At 34.8% G+C, this 16991-nt stretch overlaps 1 protein-coding gene across 3 annotated transcripts in view; it reads right to left on the bottom strand.

Moving 5' to 3' along the window:
• Nucleotides 1-341: 341 nt before the first annotated feature.
• MND1 (meiotic nuclear divisions 1) overlaps nt 342-16991 on the bottom strand; it is a 73917-nt gene continuing 57267 nt past the window's right edge. For all 3 annotated transcript variants that reach the window (XM_025874340.2, XM_073891227.1, XM_073891228.1), the window contains 3 exons: nt 16366-16480; nt 6406-6450; nt 342-587 (listed from right to left, as the gene is read on the bottom strand). In XM_025874340.2, the coding sequence (XP_025730125.1) occupies nt 481-587; nt 6406-6450; nt 16366-16480 (267 nt within the window). In that variant the 3' untranslated portion in view covers nt 342-480. The remainder of the gene's footprint in view (nt 588-6405; nt 6451-16365; nt 16481-16991) is intronic.

The raw sequence follows: 16991 nt of genomic DNA, 5'->3' as shown, positions 1-16991 counted from the left end.
CTATAGGAAATTCACAAATATGATGCAGTATACTGAAAATCAATCACATACATTTTCCCACTAAATAATAAAAAACAGTAGAGCAACCATTAAAGTTTTAAAGGTTAGTTCCAAGTGTTAATGTGTGGGTGTATGTCTGTAATAGAAACTTCCAAGGTACCCTTAGTTCTCAATATTTAATATTTGAGTGAAACTAAAGAATGTTGTCATGTCATGATGTCTTTGAACTCTAAAAAATTATTTGTAAACCTAAGTGGATTTGCACTATCCTACTTTGATGACCACTTGGTAATATGGTCATAATCCTGCTTTTGATAGATCAAAAAAAGTGAAAACCATCTCCATTTTATACTTTATTTAAAATTAATAAAATGATAAACACAATTACAGGTAAATGGCAATTCAGTACATTTAGTTGGACAATAAATTAAAAAATTACATATTCACAAGGACACAGATCCTTTACCAACATCGAACATTTTAGTCTATGTAGTCAAAGTCTTCTGGAATTCCAAAGTTTTTATCAATTTTATTTTCTTCGAACCCAAATTTTCTTTTGGCCCAAGATTTTATTGCAAATATATTATCTAAAAGAAAATTGAGAAATATTTATAAGAATTGAAAACATAATCATAAAACATGTCAAATATAATTATATTCCTTTTTTGTTACTTCTATTACTTTCAGAAGTATCAACATAAGAAGTGTGCTTTATTTTGAAAAGTAATAGCAATTCATTTCTGAAGAAAGAAAATACTTTAATTAGTATTTTGAGCAACCAGATCGCATATTTAAAAATTCAGCAAATTAGTTGCCACTAAAAAATACCTGACTTAAGAATAATCCAAAAACAGGGAAAGGCTAACAATGGTGTTTCTTCCACATTTCCACAGCAGAGGCCAGGACTCTTACCTCAGGAATTACAATTGCTCCTGTTGTTCCCAAAGGGTACACATTCTCTCCAGACCTTTTTCATTTCCCCACAGATAATAACGCTTTCCAGATAATCAGGCCAGTGTGAGGGAGAAGGGAAGAGAATAGAAGGTAGTTCTCCTCTATCTGAAGACTAAGATAGGAGTAGATGTATCCTTTGTGTCCTCTAGGGGGGTATTTAAAAAGCATTTTGCCACTGAAGAAGTGTTATATCTACTTATAGGAATTTATCCCAAGGAAACAAAATAAATTGTGTACAAAGATTTATGGTTAAATCTTTATTCCAATGTAATAAAAGAAAAAAATAAAAGCAATCCAAATATCTAATCTCATTTATTATACTTCGCTTTATTGTACTTCAAAGATAGTGCAGTTTTTACATATTGAAGGTTTATGGCAACCATGTGTCGAGGAAATCTACTGGCACCATTTTTCTAATGGCATTTGCTCACTTCATATATTATGTCACATTTTGGTAATTTTCACATATTTGAAACTCTTTCGTTAATATTATTATATTTGTTCTGGTGATCTGTGAGCAGTGATCTTTGATGTTATTATTGTCATTGTTTTGGGACACCACAAACTGCACCTATATAAGATAGCATACTTAATAAGGTTTTGTGTGTCTGTCCCACCAACTGGCTGTTCCCCTGTCTCTGTACCTTTCCTCAGGCCTCCCTATTTCCTGACACACCACAACAGTAGTATTAGGCCAATGAATAAACCCTATAACGGACTCTAAGTGTTCAAGTGAAAGAAGAGTTGCACATCCCTCACTTTAAATCAGTAGCTAGAAATAATTAAGCTTGGTGAGAAAGCCAAAACAGGCTGAAAACTAGGCCCCTTGTGCCAGACATTCAAGTCGTGATTGCAGAGTTCATGAGAGAAATTACAAGCACTACTCCAGTGAACACATAAATGATAAGTGAAACAGCCTCATTGCTGATACAGAGAAAGTGGAGTGGTCTGGATAAAAGATCAAACCAGCCACAACATTCCCTTAAGCCAAAGCCTAATGCAGTGCAAGGCCCTAAGTCTCCTCAGTACTGTGAAGGCTGAGCGGTGAGACTTGGAGAAGCTGCAGAAAAAAGAGCTGGAAGCCAGCAGAAGGCGGTTCATGAGGTTTAAGAAGCCATCGCCCTAACATCAAAGTGCAGGATGAAGCAGCAAGTGCTGATAGAGAAGCTGCAGCAAGTTCTCCTGAAGATCCAGCTAAGATCATTCATGAAGGTGGCTACACTGAACAACAGATTTTTAATGTAGATGAAACAGCTTTCTACTGGAAGATGATATCATCTAGGACATTCATAGCCAGAGAGAAGTCAGCGCCTGGCTTCAAAGAACAGGCTGACTTTCTTGTTAGGGGCTAATGCCCCTGGTGACTTTCACTTGAAACCAGTGCTCATTTACCATTCTGAAAATCCTAGAGTCCTTAAGGACTCTGTTAAATCTACTCTGCCTGTGCTCTAACACAACATCCATTCTGTGGCCCATGGATCAAGGAGTACTTTTGACTTTCAAATCTTATTTAAGAAATACACTGCATAAAGCTATAGTTGCCATGGATAATAAGTGATTCCTCTGATGAATGTGAGCAAAGTAAATTAAAAACTTTCTGGAAAGGATTCACCATTCTAGATGCTATTAGGAACATTCATGATTTATGGGAAGATGTCTGAATATCAACATTAACAAGTTTGGTAGAAGTTGGTTCCAACTCTCAAGAATGACTTTGAGGAGTTCAAGACTTCAGTGGAGCAAGTAACTGCAGATGTGGTGGGAATAGCGAGAGAACTAGAATTCAAGGTGGAGCCTGAATGGGACTGAAATGCTACAATCTCATGGTAAAATCTGAAGGGATGAGGAGTTGCTTCTCATGGATGAGCAAAGAAAGTGATTTCTTGAGATGGAATCTACTTCTGGTGAAGATGCTGTGAATACAGTTGAAATGACTAATAAAGAATTTACAATGTTAGATAAACTTAATTGATAAAGCAGGGGCAGGGTTTGAGAACAGACTCCCAATTTTGAAAGTTCTACTGTGGATAAAATGCTAACAAACAGCATCACCCACTACAGAGAAATCGTTCATGAACGGTGTAAGACAGGGATAAAGCGTGTTACAGGTACTCTATTAGGTAGAGAGTCTAGGCCTTCAAGCTGACACGAGAGAGAGAAAAATCAACTTATTACTAAATAATTCTAAAGTGTTATGTATGTTAAAGAGAAAAGATCAAGTATTATGTGTACAGCTTCCAGAACAGGCTCCAAGAGCACAGAAAGCTTGCCGGGAAATGAGAGAACAGATGCAACAATGCAGGAAACTTGAAGGAATGGACTTCAAACCTGGACCAGGAGAGAAAAAAAATCCCATACCCATGAGTAGTACTCCACATTCCCTTTTCCCCCAGCTCCTGGAGACAATTAATCTACTTTCCATCTCAATGAATTTCCCTATTCTGGACATTTCATATAAATGAAATGATACAATACGTGTCTAGCTTCTTTCACTTAGCATCATGTTTTCAAGGTTCATCCATGTTGTAGCATGTATCAATACTTCATTCCTTTTTATGGTCAAATAATACTTCATTGTATGGGGGATATACCACATTATGCCTTCAAGACAATGTTACCTGAAATCTTGATAATTCATTCCTCGTCAAATAAAATGTTCCTATTATGTGGAAATTTTTATAAATGGATAAGAAATAGTGTTTGTTTGTTTTTCCTTTAAAGAAACAGCCTTAAGACTAGCAGGATTTCTGTTCATTTCCATGGTGGCATCCTCAGGATATATGCAGAAATAGGATGGGCAATATCATAAACATGAGTCTGTGTTTAGGACCTCACAACATCTATCCCCCTCCTCACTCATTGAGATGCCTCTCACACAAAGTCATAAAAACTCCACTATCTTAAGTATTAAGCAAGGTTTTATAGAAAGTTGTTAAATCACATTTAAGGTGTATTTAATGCCATACATAAATCATTTAGATGTGATATTTCTAGTTATATTTATACCCTAAGGTAAGCTCTCATTTTATAAAACTGAAATACTGAATTACTGAACAGTAAGTATCTTCCATTCTACACACATTTTAAGGGCCTTTTTAGGTAAAAGGAAAGCAAACCCTTAACTAATAAGTAGGTAACAATCTTTAGTTACAAATATTATGGATGTTTTCTTTTTGTTTTGAAGAGAGGTTGGTTTTCTGAGGTGTAATTTGTTTTAACTCCATGATTTTCATAACACTTTTATGTTGGAAGGAGCAAGTTGTAACTTCAAATGGAAATATGGTTCCTTTTTTTTTTTTTTACTTTTTTTATTACAAAGTATTTTTTTTTATTAACATATAATGTATTATTTGTTTCAGGGGTACAGGCCTGTGATTCATCAGTCTTACACAATTCCTAACAGCTGTTTCTGCTGTGCTAAAAATATCTTCCTTCCTATATGATTTTAAAAGTTTCAGGTTCTTTCTCAACTAATAACGTAAGGGGAAAATGAAGTTCAAAATGTTCCTTTTTTTCATCATAACTGGACGTTTATGATCAAGTGCAAAACATGAAAGGATTTTTTTAAGAGAAGAATGGGAAAGGGGAGTATTTATTTATCTATGTATCTAACATTGTGTGAAAGGGCTTACAAATTGTTTTATTTAATTCTCCGAAAACGTAAGGTAGATATAATCTACACAGAGGAAGCAGGTTCAGAGAAGTTCAATAAGTGATACAGCAGCTAAAGAACACAATCCGGATTCCTTTCAAAGTCAAGTTCTTCCCACCATATACACAGGCTGCTTGTTCCTACTGCTTGCTGAGCTGCTTTGCTGAGAAGTACTGGGGGAAATCACTTTCTTATTTTTAACCTACAAGTCCACTTGTCTTTTTTGCTCATTTAAAATTTTGTATTTCTCAAATTTAAATTGATATCACTGTATTTATTATTTATTTATACTTATTGGACACACATCTCATTCTTCTCTTTTCTTTAATGTTAGCTTGCTGTTTTTACCCTCTTCTGTTATCATTAAAGCATTACATTATTTATGAGATGAAATGTATTACTTTGTAATAAACAAGATTGCAATTTTATAGGAACCAAAGGCCAATTACAATGATTTTATCAATTAATTCTAAAATAGACAAGGAAACATGATTCTTAAATGTTTTGTGACATACAGAAGCCTGGACATGGAGTCAGGAAACCTGGCTCAAACCTTTGTACATCCAGTGACTAATCACCTTTGACTCAAGGCATCACTTTAAATTTTCTGCATCTGTGTCAATACGATCTTAACCATACTCTCCCAGAGAAATAGAATGATGATGAGTAGTACATGTGAAGGTATTATGGACTCTTACCAGGACGGTAAAAGTTCAGTTACCATTACTTTAGAACTAGAAAAACATCAGTGTTATTTGTAGATAGATTTTAACAATACTAATCATACCTGTATATAATTGACAACAATCCTTATTTTATTAACTTTCTTCTACACTTTAAGACACAGGGGAAAATGCCTTATTAATTCTCATTTCTTAGAACATCTCTGGTATAGACCAGAGGGTGTATCCATTGGCAAATGGATTAATGAGGCATTTATATGAAAGCACGTACACAGAGAAGACAATATCATGTAGTGGAAAGAGCTCTGACTCTGGGATCAGAAAAGTTGGATTCTAATTCCTGTTCACTGCCTAGCCCCTGTGTCACCATGGGCTCCTGATGGCCTCAGTTCCATCTCTAAAATTAGGGATGATAATCCTATTTGCCTCACAAGATTGTTGCAGAGATAAAACGAGAATGCACCACAGATACTCTTTGCAATGCCTGGCTTATAGTCCAGCCCTCAACAAATGTTAGCTGTTATTATTGTGAGCAAGAAGACAAATCTTCAGGATTCCATGAAATTCTTAAAGTTTTATCTTGCACTAATATCATGAAAGTTCAGTGATTAGCCCAAGTGACTTATCTAAGAAAAATTACACAAAAATTAAACTGCAAGCAGTCATTGGTTTTACAAAAATACGTTGTATTTTACATACAAAATGACTCATAGTAAGATTTAAAAAAAAAAAAACTTAAGTAACTGAAATGATTTAATGTAATGATTTAATAAAAACTTAATACAGGGATGCCTGAATGGCTCAGTCAGTTAAACGTATGACTCGGTTTCGCCTAAGGTCATGATCCCAGCGTCATGGGATTGAGACCCACGTCAGGCTCAGGGCTCAGTGCAGAGTCTGCTTGAGATTCTCTCTCTCCCTCTCCCTTTGCCCCTCCCCCTGCTCTCACGTGTGAGTGCTTTAAAAATAAACAAACAAAATCTTAAAAAAAAATATATACATTTCTGGAAAGGTCTTTTCTTGAACAAAACTAGGCAAAATAGCTTCTGCATTTCATATCATAGTAAGTGTGGAAAAAGCTTATCTATAGCTTAGCAGTACCATTATAATACATACCAGTCCATCTGTTAGCAGCTTCTTTGGCTACTTTATTTGCTTGACCTGAAAAAAATATATATATAAATAATCATATTCATGTATTTATAGACTCATTTTTTACATGAACAAAAGGTTATACAAAGAGGAGTTTATGTAAAAAGCTCAAATAGTGACACATGACATGTTGTATCCAACAATCCTGCTCAACTCCCCAAAAAAATTTTGGTTTCAATTATATTAGTCATGAATAGTCAAGGTAAACAATTTCCCTTTCCTAAATGTCCATTATTACTGTACGTGTTCCTTTAAAGATAAGTGTAAGATGTGTTTCTCAAATAATTTACAACATCAAGAGGATAAAATAATTTAAGTTTAATGGTAAGAATTTTAGAGTATATATTAGATTACAGTAAACCTGACCTTAAAAAAAAATTTATATTATACATCTTGTTATTAAATGTATCTATGTCTATGTCTTTCAAGTTAATCTACATAGCACATAACAGTCCCATGATCAACTGAGCATAAATACTATTTATTTATTTATTTATTTTTAAAAGATTTTATTTATTTATTCATGAGAGATAGAGAGAGAGAGAGAGAGAGAGAGAGAGAGGCAGAGGGAGCAGCAGGCTCCCAAGGAGCAGCGAGCCCGATGTGGGACTCGATCCCAGGACCCTGGGATCATGACCTGAGCCGAAGGCAGACGCTTAACCATCTGAGCCACCCAGGCGCCCGCATAAATACTATTGATTATGATGGCATTTATTCATTGAAAGATAATTTATATACTCCAGAATTCACCATATTAAAGTGTATAATTCGGCAGATTTTAGAACAGGATTGTAAAACCATCACCACTACCTAATTCCAGAACATTCTCATCACCCAAAAGAAAATCCCATACCCATGAGTAGTACTCCACATTCCCTTTTCCCCCAGCTCCTGGAGACCATTAATCTACTTTCCATCTCAATGAATTTCCCTATTCTGGACATTTCATATAAATGAAATGATACAATATGTGTCTAGCTTCTTTCACTTAGCATCATGTTTTCAAGGTTCATCCACATTGTAGCATGTATCAATACTTTATTCCTTTTACGGTCAAATAATATTCCATTGTATGGATATACCACATTTTGTTTAGTCATTCATCAGTTGATGGACATTTGGGTTGTTTATTGCTAATATGAATAATTTAATAATTTTTGTGTGAACATTTTTTTCAGTTCTCTTGGATATATACTTGGCATGGAACTGCTGGAACATATTGTAACTCTATGCATAACATTTTGGGGAAGAGCTAAATTGTCTTCCAAAGGGGCTGTATCATTTTAAGAATACCACCAGCAAACTAAAAGTTCCAATTTTCCCACATCCTCACCAACAATTATTTTCCATTCTTTTTATTATAGCCATCCTATGCATGTGAAGTAGTATGTCATTTTGGTTTTGATTTGCATTTCCCTAATAACTAATGATGTTGAGCATTTTTCCTATGCTTATTGACTATTTGCATATTTTCCTTGGAAAAACTAATACTTTGCCCATGTTTAAATTGGGTTTTCAAAAATTGTTCAGTTGTAATTTTTAAAAATATACACATTTTGGATATTGGACAGTTGTCAGATACAGGATTTACAAATATTTTCTTCTATTCTGTGGGTTTTCTTTTCACTTTCTTGGTAAGATACCTTGATACACAAAATTTGTTAATTTTAATGAAGTCAAATTGATCTGTTTTTCCTTTGTTTGTTTGAGCTTTTGGTGTCCTATCCAAGAAACTGCTGCCTAATCCAAGGATACAGAGATAAATACTTAAATTTTCTTCTAAGAGTTATATAGTTTCTTACATTCAGTTCTTTGATCTGAGTTAGTTTTTGTATATGGACTGAGATGGGAGTCCAGTTTGATTCATTTGCAACTGGTATGGATAACCAGTTATACCCAGCACCATTAGTTGAGAACACTATTTTTTCCTAATTAAATAGTCTTGGCACTATTGCTCTTAAAAATCAATTGGGTTTACTTCTGGACTTTCAATTCTATTTCTTTAACCGGCATGTCTACTTTTTTTTTTTTTTAAGTAATCTCTATACCCAATGTGGGGCTTGAACTCACCCCAAGATTAAGAGTCATGTGCTCTTCTGACTGAGCTAGCCAGGTGCCCCTGCATGTCTATTCTTATACTAGCACCACACTGTCTTGATTATTGTAGCTTTGTAGGAAGTTTTGAAATTGGGAAATTTGAGTCTTCCAACTTTACTGTTCTCTTTCAAGATTTCTTTTTAAAGATTTATTTATATATTTGAGAGACAGAGAGAGAGAGAGAGAGAGTGAGAGCGTGTGCACATGCACGCGGCGGGGGGGGGTGGCACAGAAGGAGAGAAGCAGACTTGGAGCTGAGCACAGAGCCCAACACAGGGATCAATCTCACAACCCTGAGATCACGACCTGAGCCAAAACCAAGAGTTGGTTGCTTAACTGACTGCACCACCCAGGCATCCCTCTTTCAAAATTCTTTTGGCTATTCTGGGTCCTTTGCATTTTCGTATGAATTTTAGGATCAACTTACCAATTCCTACCAAAAAGCAGTTAAAATTTTGATAGGTTTTACATCGAATCCCCGTAGGTCAATTTGAGGAGTGTTTCCATCTTAACAATAGTAAGTCTTTCTGTAAATACAGAATGTCTGTTTATAGAGGTCTTTAGTTTCATTCAATGTTTTGTAGTTTTCAGTATAAGTTTTGCACTTCCTTGACTAATTTTATTCTTAAGTGTTTCATTCATTTGTAAATACTTTTCTTAATTTCATTTTCAGATTGTTCATTGTTAGCATATAAGATACATTATTTTTGTATATTGATTTTTGTATCCTACAACCTGCTGACCTCACTTACTACTTAATGTGAATGTCTTTTATTTCTCTTTTTTGCCTAATTGCCCTGGCTTGAACTTCCAGTACAATGTTGAATAGAAGTGGTAAGGAAGGTCATCCTTGAGGAAAGCATATAGTCTTTTACCATTCAATATGATGTAAGCTGTAGATTTATTATAGATGCCCTTTTATAAATTGAGGAAGTTCACTTCTTTTCCTAGTTTTTTGGGTATTTGTATCATGAAAGGGTGTTGGATTTTGTCAAAATTTTTGTCTAATGAGACAAACATGCTGTTACTATCACAAATTACATTTTATATACTGCATGCCCAACAAAATACCTTATGATTATTGCTTTATGCAGCTGTATTTTAAATAAGAGAACCATAAGGTGATACAAACAAAAATACATATATACTGTCTTTTATATTTACCTATGAAGCAGCCTTCACCAGGTGCTTTATTTTTTCACGTTACTGTCCAGTGTCCTTTCACTTCAATGAGAAAGACTCCCATATTTTTTTAGGGCAGGTCTGCTAGTGACAAACTCTCAGTTGTTTACCTGGGAATATCTTACTTTGTCCTTCATTTTTGAAGGAAAATATTTCTGGATATAGAATTCTTGGTGGACAGTTATGTCCCCCCCTTCACTTTGAATATATCACCCCAATGCCTTTGGCTTCTATGGCTTCTAATAAAAAACAAATTGTTAATCTGATTGAAAATTCCCTGTGTATGATGAGTCACCTCCTTCTTGTTACTTTCCAGAGTCTCTGTTTATCTTTCGACAAGTTGATTATGGTGAGTCTATATGTGGATCTTTTTGAGGTTGTCCTAAATTGGAGTTTGTTAAGTTTTTTCTATGTATAGATTGTTTTTCATCAAATTTGAGAAGGGTTCAGCTTTTTTTTTTTTTTTTTTTTTTTTAAATATTCTTTCGGTCCCATTCACTCCTCTCTCCTTCTGGGACTTCCTTTATGTATACGTTGGCGCTCTTGATGCTGTGCCACAGGTCTCTTGAGACTGTTGATATTTCTTCATTCTTTTTTCTTTCTGTCCTCAGATTGAATTATCTCTGTTGAACTATCTCCAAGTCACTAATTCTTTCTTTTGCCTGCTCAAATTGGCTGTTAATCCCGAGTGAAATTTTCATTTCAGTTATGGTTTTCAACTCCAGCATTTCATTTGGTTCCTTTTTAATAATTTCTGTATCTTTGCCGATACTTTCTACTTGGTGAGTTTTCATTCTCAAACTTTCCTTCAGTTCTTTAGACATGTTTTTCTTTAGCTCTTTTAACATATTTTAAAATTGCTGACTGAAATTCTGGGCCTAGCAAGTCCAACATCATGTGCATGAACCATACTTTCTTTGAATATCTCGCAATTTTTTGTTGAAAGTTGGACATTTTAAGTAATATGATGTGGCGACTCTGGAAATCAGATACATCCCCCCCTTCCCAAGGTTGTTGTTTTTGGTACTTGTTGTTATTGTTTGTTTAGTGATTTCTCTGAACTAATTCTGTAAAGTCTGTATTCTTTGTTATGTGTGGCTACTAAAGTCTCTAGTTTGCTTACCAGGCATACTACAAGCCAGATCAAATAAGGACAATCCTTCCTATTGGTGGCTTTCAGAAAACCACCAAAGATGTCAAATAGTGACAATTTGGGGGAAATAAGGGTCTTAAAAAGCTCCAGCTCCATTTTACTCCCTCTGATACCAGGAATGCACGGCTGTTATTTTTCAAGGTTACTGCTGAGCTAGAGAGTAGGGGATGAGAATAGGACAAGTTAAAATACCATAAAGCTTATTATTCTTGCTGAGATTCAGCCATTTTTTCTTGAATAGGTAAATCACTGGTTAGTTTCTAGAATTCTGGAAAAGTTGTGACAATTTTTGCCAGCTTTCATGGAAGGGTAAGTTTTCATAGGTCCTTATTCCATCATTTTCACTGTCATCCTGACATTTCTAAGAAAATTTCTTAAGTACTTCTAAGATTTACTTTCAAGTATTTTTGTAGGAATTCAATTTTTACTACAACTTATTTTATCTGTTCTCACTTAAGTAATGGTCAGAGTAGCTAAAATTAAATTTTATTTTTTATACATTATTGCTTTGACTTCTCATTTCTCAGATATTTGCAACCAATCTTGCTAAAACTTATTTGAAATAGATATCAATAAGTCATCTAGCATGATGAAATATAAATATTTCCTGCAAGAATTATTGAGAAATAAGTAAGATTATACATAGCTATGCTACATGAATATAAAGGTTACAACTCTTATCAGAGGAACTGTTACAAAATAAACCATGACAGACTTAGAGATTAGTCTGACTGTTGTAACATGGGTGCAACAGCCACACTATTAAGAACCAAATCTTATTAAAATCAATTTGTGAAACTCATAATCCTTTAATCCAGTATAATCTGTTCTGCAATAACATGATAGCCCAAATCCTATGAAACCCCTCATTATCAAAAAGCATGTTTTAAAAACAATAATCTCTTTGGCAAAAGGAAATAATCTCATGTGGGGGAACAGAAGTTAAAATCTAAAAAAAATTCTCTAGATTTAGTAATAAGGAGATCGCTGCCATTTACTACTTAAATGTTTAAATTTCTTTGAATCTGTGGGTTTATAGTTTACATCAAATTTGAAAAAAAAATAGCCTTCATTTCTTCTGACAGTTATTTCTTCAAACATTTTTCAGGCCTGGACAAATGTACACACACACATACCCCACCCCAAGCATACACTCCTTTTGGGACTTTGATTACAAATATATTAGGTCACTTGAAGTTGTCCTACATGTCATGCTACATTCATTTAAAAAATTTATTTTTCCTCTCCAGTTTCATTTTGTATAGTTTCTACTGCTATGTCTTCAAATACACTAATCCTTTTTCTTGCAGCTTAATCTGCTATTAATTCAGTCCAGTGTATTTTTCATTTCAGACATTGTAGTGTTCAACTCCAGAAGTTTAACATGAAATCTTTTTTATATCTTCCATGTTTCTACTTAACTTTTTGAACATACACATTTTTTTTAAAGACTTACTCATCTACTTTAGAGAGAGAGAGAGAGAGAACACAGGCAGGGAGGGGGGGAAGGCCAGAGGGAGAGAATCCCCAAGCAGACTCCCCACTGAGCACAGAGGCCTGATGCAGGGCTCCATCTCACAACCCATGAGATCACAACCTGAGTCGAAACCAAGAGTCAGACGCCCAACTGACTGAGCAACCTAGGTGCCCCGATATGATACATTTATAATAGCTTTTAATGTTATTGTCTTCTAATTCTATCTGTGTCAGTTCTGGATCAGTTTTTGACTGAAGGATTATTGTTTTCACTAAGGAACATCTTTTCCTACTTCTTTGTGTGCCTGGTTATCTTTCATTATATGCTAGACACTATGAATTTTATTTTGTTGGGTGCTGGGTATGTTTGTATTTCTAGAAATATTCTTTAGCTTTGTTCTCAGATGCATATAAGTTACTTTGCAATAGTTTGATGTTTTCAAGACTTGGCTGTTATGGTTTGTTAGATGGATGGAGAACAAAGCTCAGTCTAGGGCTAATTAGTGCTTGCCAACTGAGGCAAGGTGTTCTTGAGTGCTCCACCTGATGCCTTGTGAATTATACATTCTTCCAATCGCCCTGGTGAGAACAGGCTTTATTCTTGGTCCTGTGTGTATGCCGGGTACTTCTTCCCACTAATTCTCTGAAATTGTTCTTTCCCCAGCTTTGGGTAATTACTTCACCTGCATTCACCGAATACTTGAGGGGAACCCTCTGTAGACACCCAGGGACCTCTTTCTGTGTAACTTCTCCTCTCTAGTATGCTGTCCTGTGAACTCTAGCCACACTGGTCTCCCTGATTCTCAGTTCCATTTGCAGGGCTCTGCCTAGGTTCTCCTTCTTTGTGCCACAGCCTGGAAATGCAATAAAATAAACCGACACAATTTTAAGACTTACTTTGTTTTCTTTCTCTAAGAATCATTGTCCTTTATTATCTGATATCACATAACTTTAAAACCTATTTCATATATTTTATGTGTTGTTTTTCAGGTGGCAGAATAAATCCCATCTGTTACTACTTTATCTTGCCTGGAAGTAGAAGTGTCACATTTGAATAAAATTTTATTTGTTAGCTGTTCTGAATTTTAAAACAGAGGAATTGGACATTTCTCTATAAAAGTATGAACTGAAGTTAGTCTAAAATTCTTTTTACAGGTGTTCAGGCTTTAATAAGATTTTTTTTCTTCTGATTATAGTTTGGTAGCTTTCCACAGGAAAAAATATCCTACCTACACATCTAAAATATATTTAGGGAATAACGGAATTATCCTACATAACTGCTGTCCATTAAATAAGTTGTAATTCTCTATAATTAATGTATTTTATTAAAATAGATAATATTTTTAACAGAGTGAAATAAAAATAATACAAAGCCAGGAAGGAAGGACCCTTATTCTCTCATTCCCCTATAAAGATCAGAAATGCACAATGTAAAAATGTCAAAAATGAATACACATGTAATGAATTCATCATTACAAAATTTTACAGGATCCAAATACAGATCTTATGTGACTACATAATTAAATACAAAAAGATAACCTAGGTCTGATGTTGATAAAAAATGATAAAGTTTCTTAACTCACTGTTACCCAGAAAACATTTTCTTCTCAATGACTTAGACCTCATAGCCTGCATCATTCTCATACACATTGACATGTTTTCCCTTAGGTTGAAAAATACCAACCATAAGGGTTAAGATGGAGAACAGAGGTCAGGGAACCAGTTATATGTTACAGTTGGAACTTCCTCCTCAACTATGCTATGCTACTCTCCAGAGAATTCATCATCATTTATATACCCTGAAATTTCTTCCATCAAGTTTCTTCACCTTTCTAAGAGGTGAGGAAATTGCCAAAATTGCTGATTGATTCAGAGATACAAGAACTGTAACATCTGAAATTACACGCCTGAAATAAAAGTTTTCCCTCTTCATGAATCAGTCTGGCACAATTCTCTACCCTTGTGGATTTTCTGCACCTCAAGATATCCACCAGCTTAGGATCACCATCAGTATAGGTCAGAGTAGTTTTGTAAGACTAAATAAGTTTTAGTGATTCCTGAGTGGACAGAAGTAATCAAAATTATGAAAAGGACTATAAAAATAGGAGGTCACAAGTAGAGGTGATCTCAGTCAGGGTCATGTCTCCAGGGAAAGAGCAATGGCAATATAACGGGGACAACAAAGTAGAAAAGCAGAAGCCTTGTGAGTTGTAGGTCCTTGAAAGAAAAGAGAATGAAATTGGGTAAGTAAAAAATTGGTATCATCAAGGAAAAAGTCCCCTAACACAAAAAACTGAAATCATGAAGGAAAGCAGAACCAAATAAGAGTAATATACGAAGGACCAGATTTCATAACTGCGAAAACAGAATTTTCGTGATGAAGAGCTAGAGGGCACAGCGACGCTGATCCTAAAACTAAATTACCTGAAGGCATTAAATCTGGGGAAGAAAACTGTTCTCAAAGTTTCTTTCATGACACATTTGATGTCTTCTTTAACAAGAAGCATACATTTCCTTTTAAAGATGATTCATGAGAAGGCCTAGCCTTCCCATAGCAACCTCCTACCTTGTCTCTTGTTGCTTTGATGTGCTTATGTTCAAGGAGGGTCATTTGATATTAGTTAAAACTTCAAGACTGATTAAAGTGGTTCATTTTGTAGATTTGGCTAGCACTTTATTCTGCAGGATGATGATAAATGAATTAATCTGTGGGCAGCATGAAAGAGCAAACACGTCTCTCTAAGTACTTGATTTACAGAAAATGACTGGCTCAGGGGAAGAGAGGTTATTCTGCCCCCACCTCTTTTTGAAAATCGCCCTGGGTAATCAGCAGAACCAGGGCCAATACACACCATCAACTAGACTGTGGACTACACGTATGTGATTAATGCCTCCTGCAGATGTACAAAGCAGCGACCTGTCTCTAAAATTAAGTTTAACTTTAGATTGCACAAACTGAACTGCTCAAATATTTTTTAATTGCAAAGACTACCATCAGGGACAACTTAATTGTCCTCCCCCTTAATCAAATTATTCTCAAGCTAATTTTAAAGTACCAAATATTTTTGATTTCTCTCAAAGCCTTCAATCACATACTATCAGTTTTTTTTTAAATAAACGTTCCACTAGGTAGAGTTCCCTAAATGAAAAGACAAGCTAAGACAGAAAAATGGGATGAAAGTTATACATATTTTCCTAAGCAATTACATGCAGTGTCCTTATAATATATTCTTTCACTTCCTTAAATATTCAGATTTCTATCTTTACATAAATATATAAAAATTATTCAAAACAAAGCTTTGGAGATTAGTTTTCAAGTAGAGGAAAACATTACTGGTATATTCAAAAGGCAAGTCAATGCACAGACTGATTTTCTGTAACTTGAAAAATCATAGTTTTGGTATTATCTCTCCTAGAAGATAATGGTGGGTTTCATTCTCGAGTCAATGTACTTGGGGCACCTTAACTCCTCTGACTCCTCAGTTTCCTAAACTTGTATTTTTTGTCTTTATCCTTCTACTTTATCTACCTTCCTTCTTCTTAAAATGCTTATGATTTCAAAGTTATCACTATTCAATGCCTTAAGACTCTTTAAAGGAAATATTAATGTAATATTAATACCATTAATGGCTTGATTTTCTCATATACATGAAGAATGGTTACTAGGTAACTAGAGGTATAAAGTCTCTTTCATTGACAAAGTTAAAAACTTTCAAGGTGTGAGTCTGCCTGAGATTCTCTCTTTGCTCCTCCCCTCACGTGCACTCTAAGAAAAAAAAATTTTTTTTTTAATTAAAAAAAAAAGCGGGGGGAGCACCTGGGTGGCTCAGTCAGTTTGGCATCTGGCTCTTGGTTTCGACTCAGGTCATGATCTCAGGGTTGTGAGACTGAGCCCCGTGACTGGCTCCACACTGGACATGGAGCCCTCTGCTCCTCCCCCCACTCTCTCTCTTCCCCTCCCTCTAAAAATTAAAAAAAAAACATTAAAAAACCTTCCAAGTGTGATATAAACTTACGTATTTCTTCCACAACTTGTGGGTCACATTCTTTGTATTTTTCTACTTCTGCCTTTAGCTGTTCCCTTTGGTCTCGAAGTGAAGAAAGCTCTTTTGCTAGCATGGTTCGCTCTTCCTGCATTCAAAATAGTTTTATGTACAATTAAAACAAGCGAAATACCACGTGTTGTAAGGTTATACATTTTGTAAACATTTTCATTTTATTTCTCATAACTAATGTACACTAGGCTTTTGGACAGTATTACATATACACATACAACTCAACTCTTATTTTTCTCTGAAATCTCAAGCATCTTTCATATATTTTGACTAGTTGAATGGGAATTAATATGTAGAATGGACTGCTCATAAATAGATGATTAGCAAATCATCTATTAGATGATTATCAAATGTTAGGAAAAGATACTGCCTCTTAGTTTCATAAGATTGTGTCAATATATACAATATTTTATGGCAACATCATCATTATACAATTTTCCTTAAAAGTGTGATAGACAATTTTTCAACCTTTAAGGATGATTAGCCTTTAAAGATATTTAAAGATATCAGAAATAAGAAATTATTGTTAGTGGCCTCCTATCATTTTCCTTTAAAGGTAAACCAGAATAAAGCTTTTAAAACAACAA

The sequence above is a fragment of the Callorhinus ursinus genome, unplaced genomic scaffold (genome assembly GCF_003265705.2).
Source record: "Callorhinus ursinus isolate GAN/ISIS: 27379988/994484 unplaced genomic scaffold, GSC_fseal_2.0 scaffold4, whole genome shotgun sequence".
Taxonomy (NCBI): domain Eukaryota; kingdom Metazoa; phylum Chordata; class Mammalia; order Carnivora; family Otariidae; genus Callorhinus; species Callorhinus ursinus.
The sequence above is the reverse complement of the archived record's forward strand: the minus strand, read 5'-3'. Positions and strand labels throughout refer to the sequence as shown.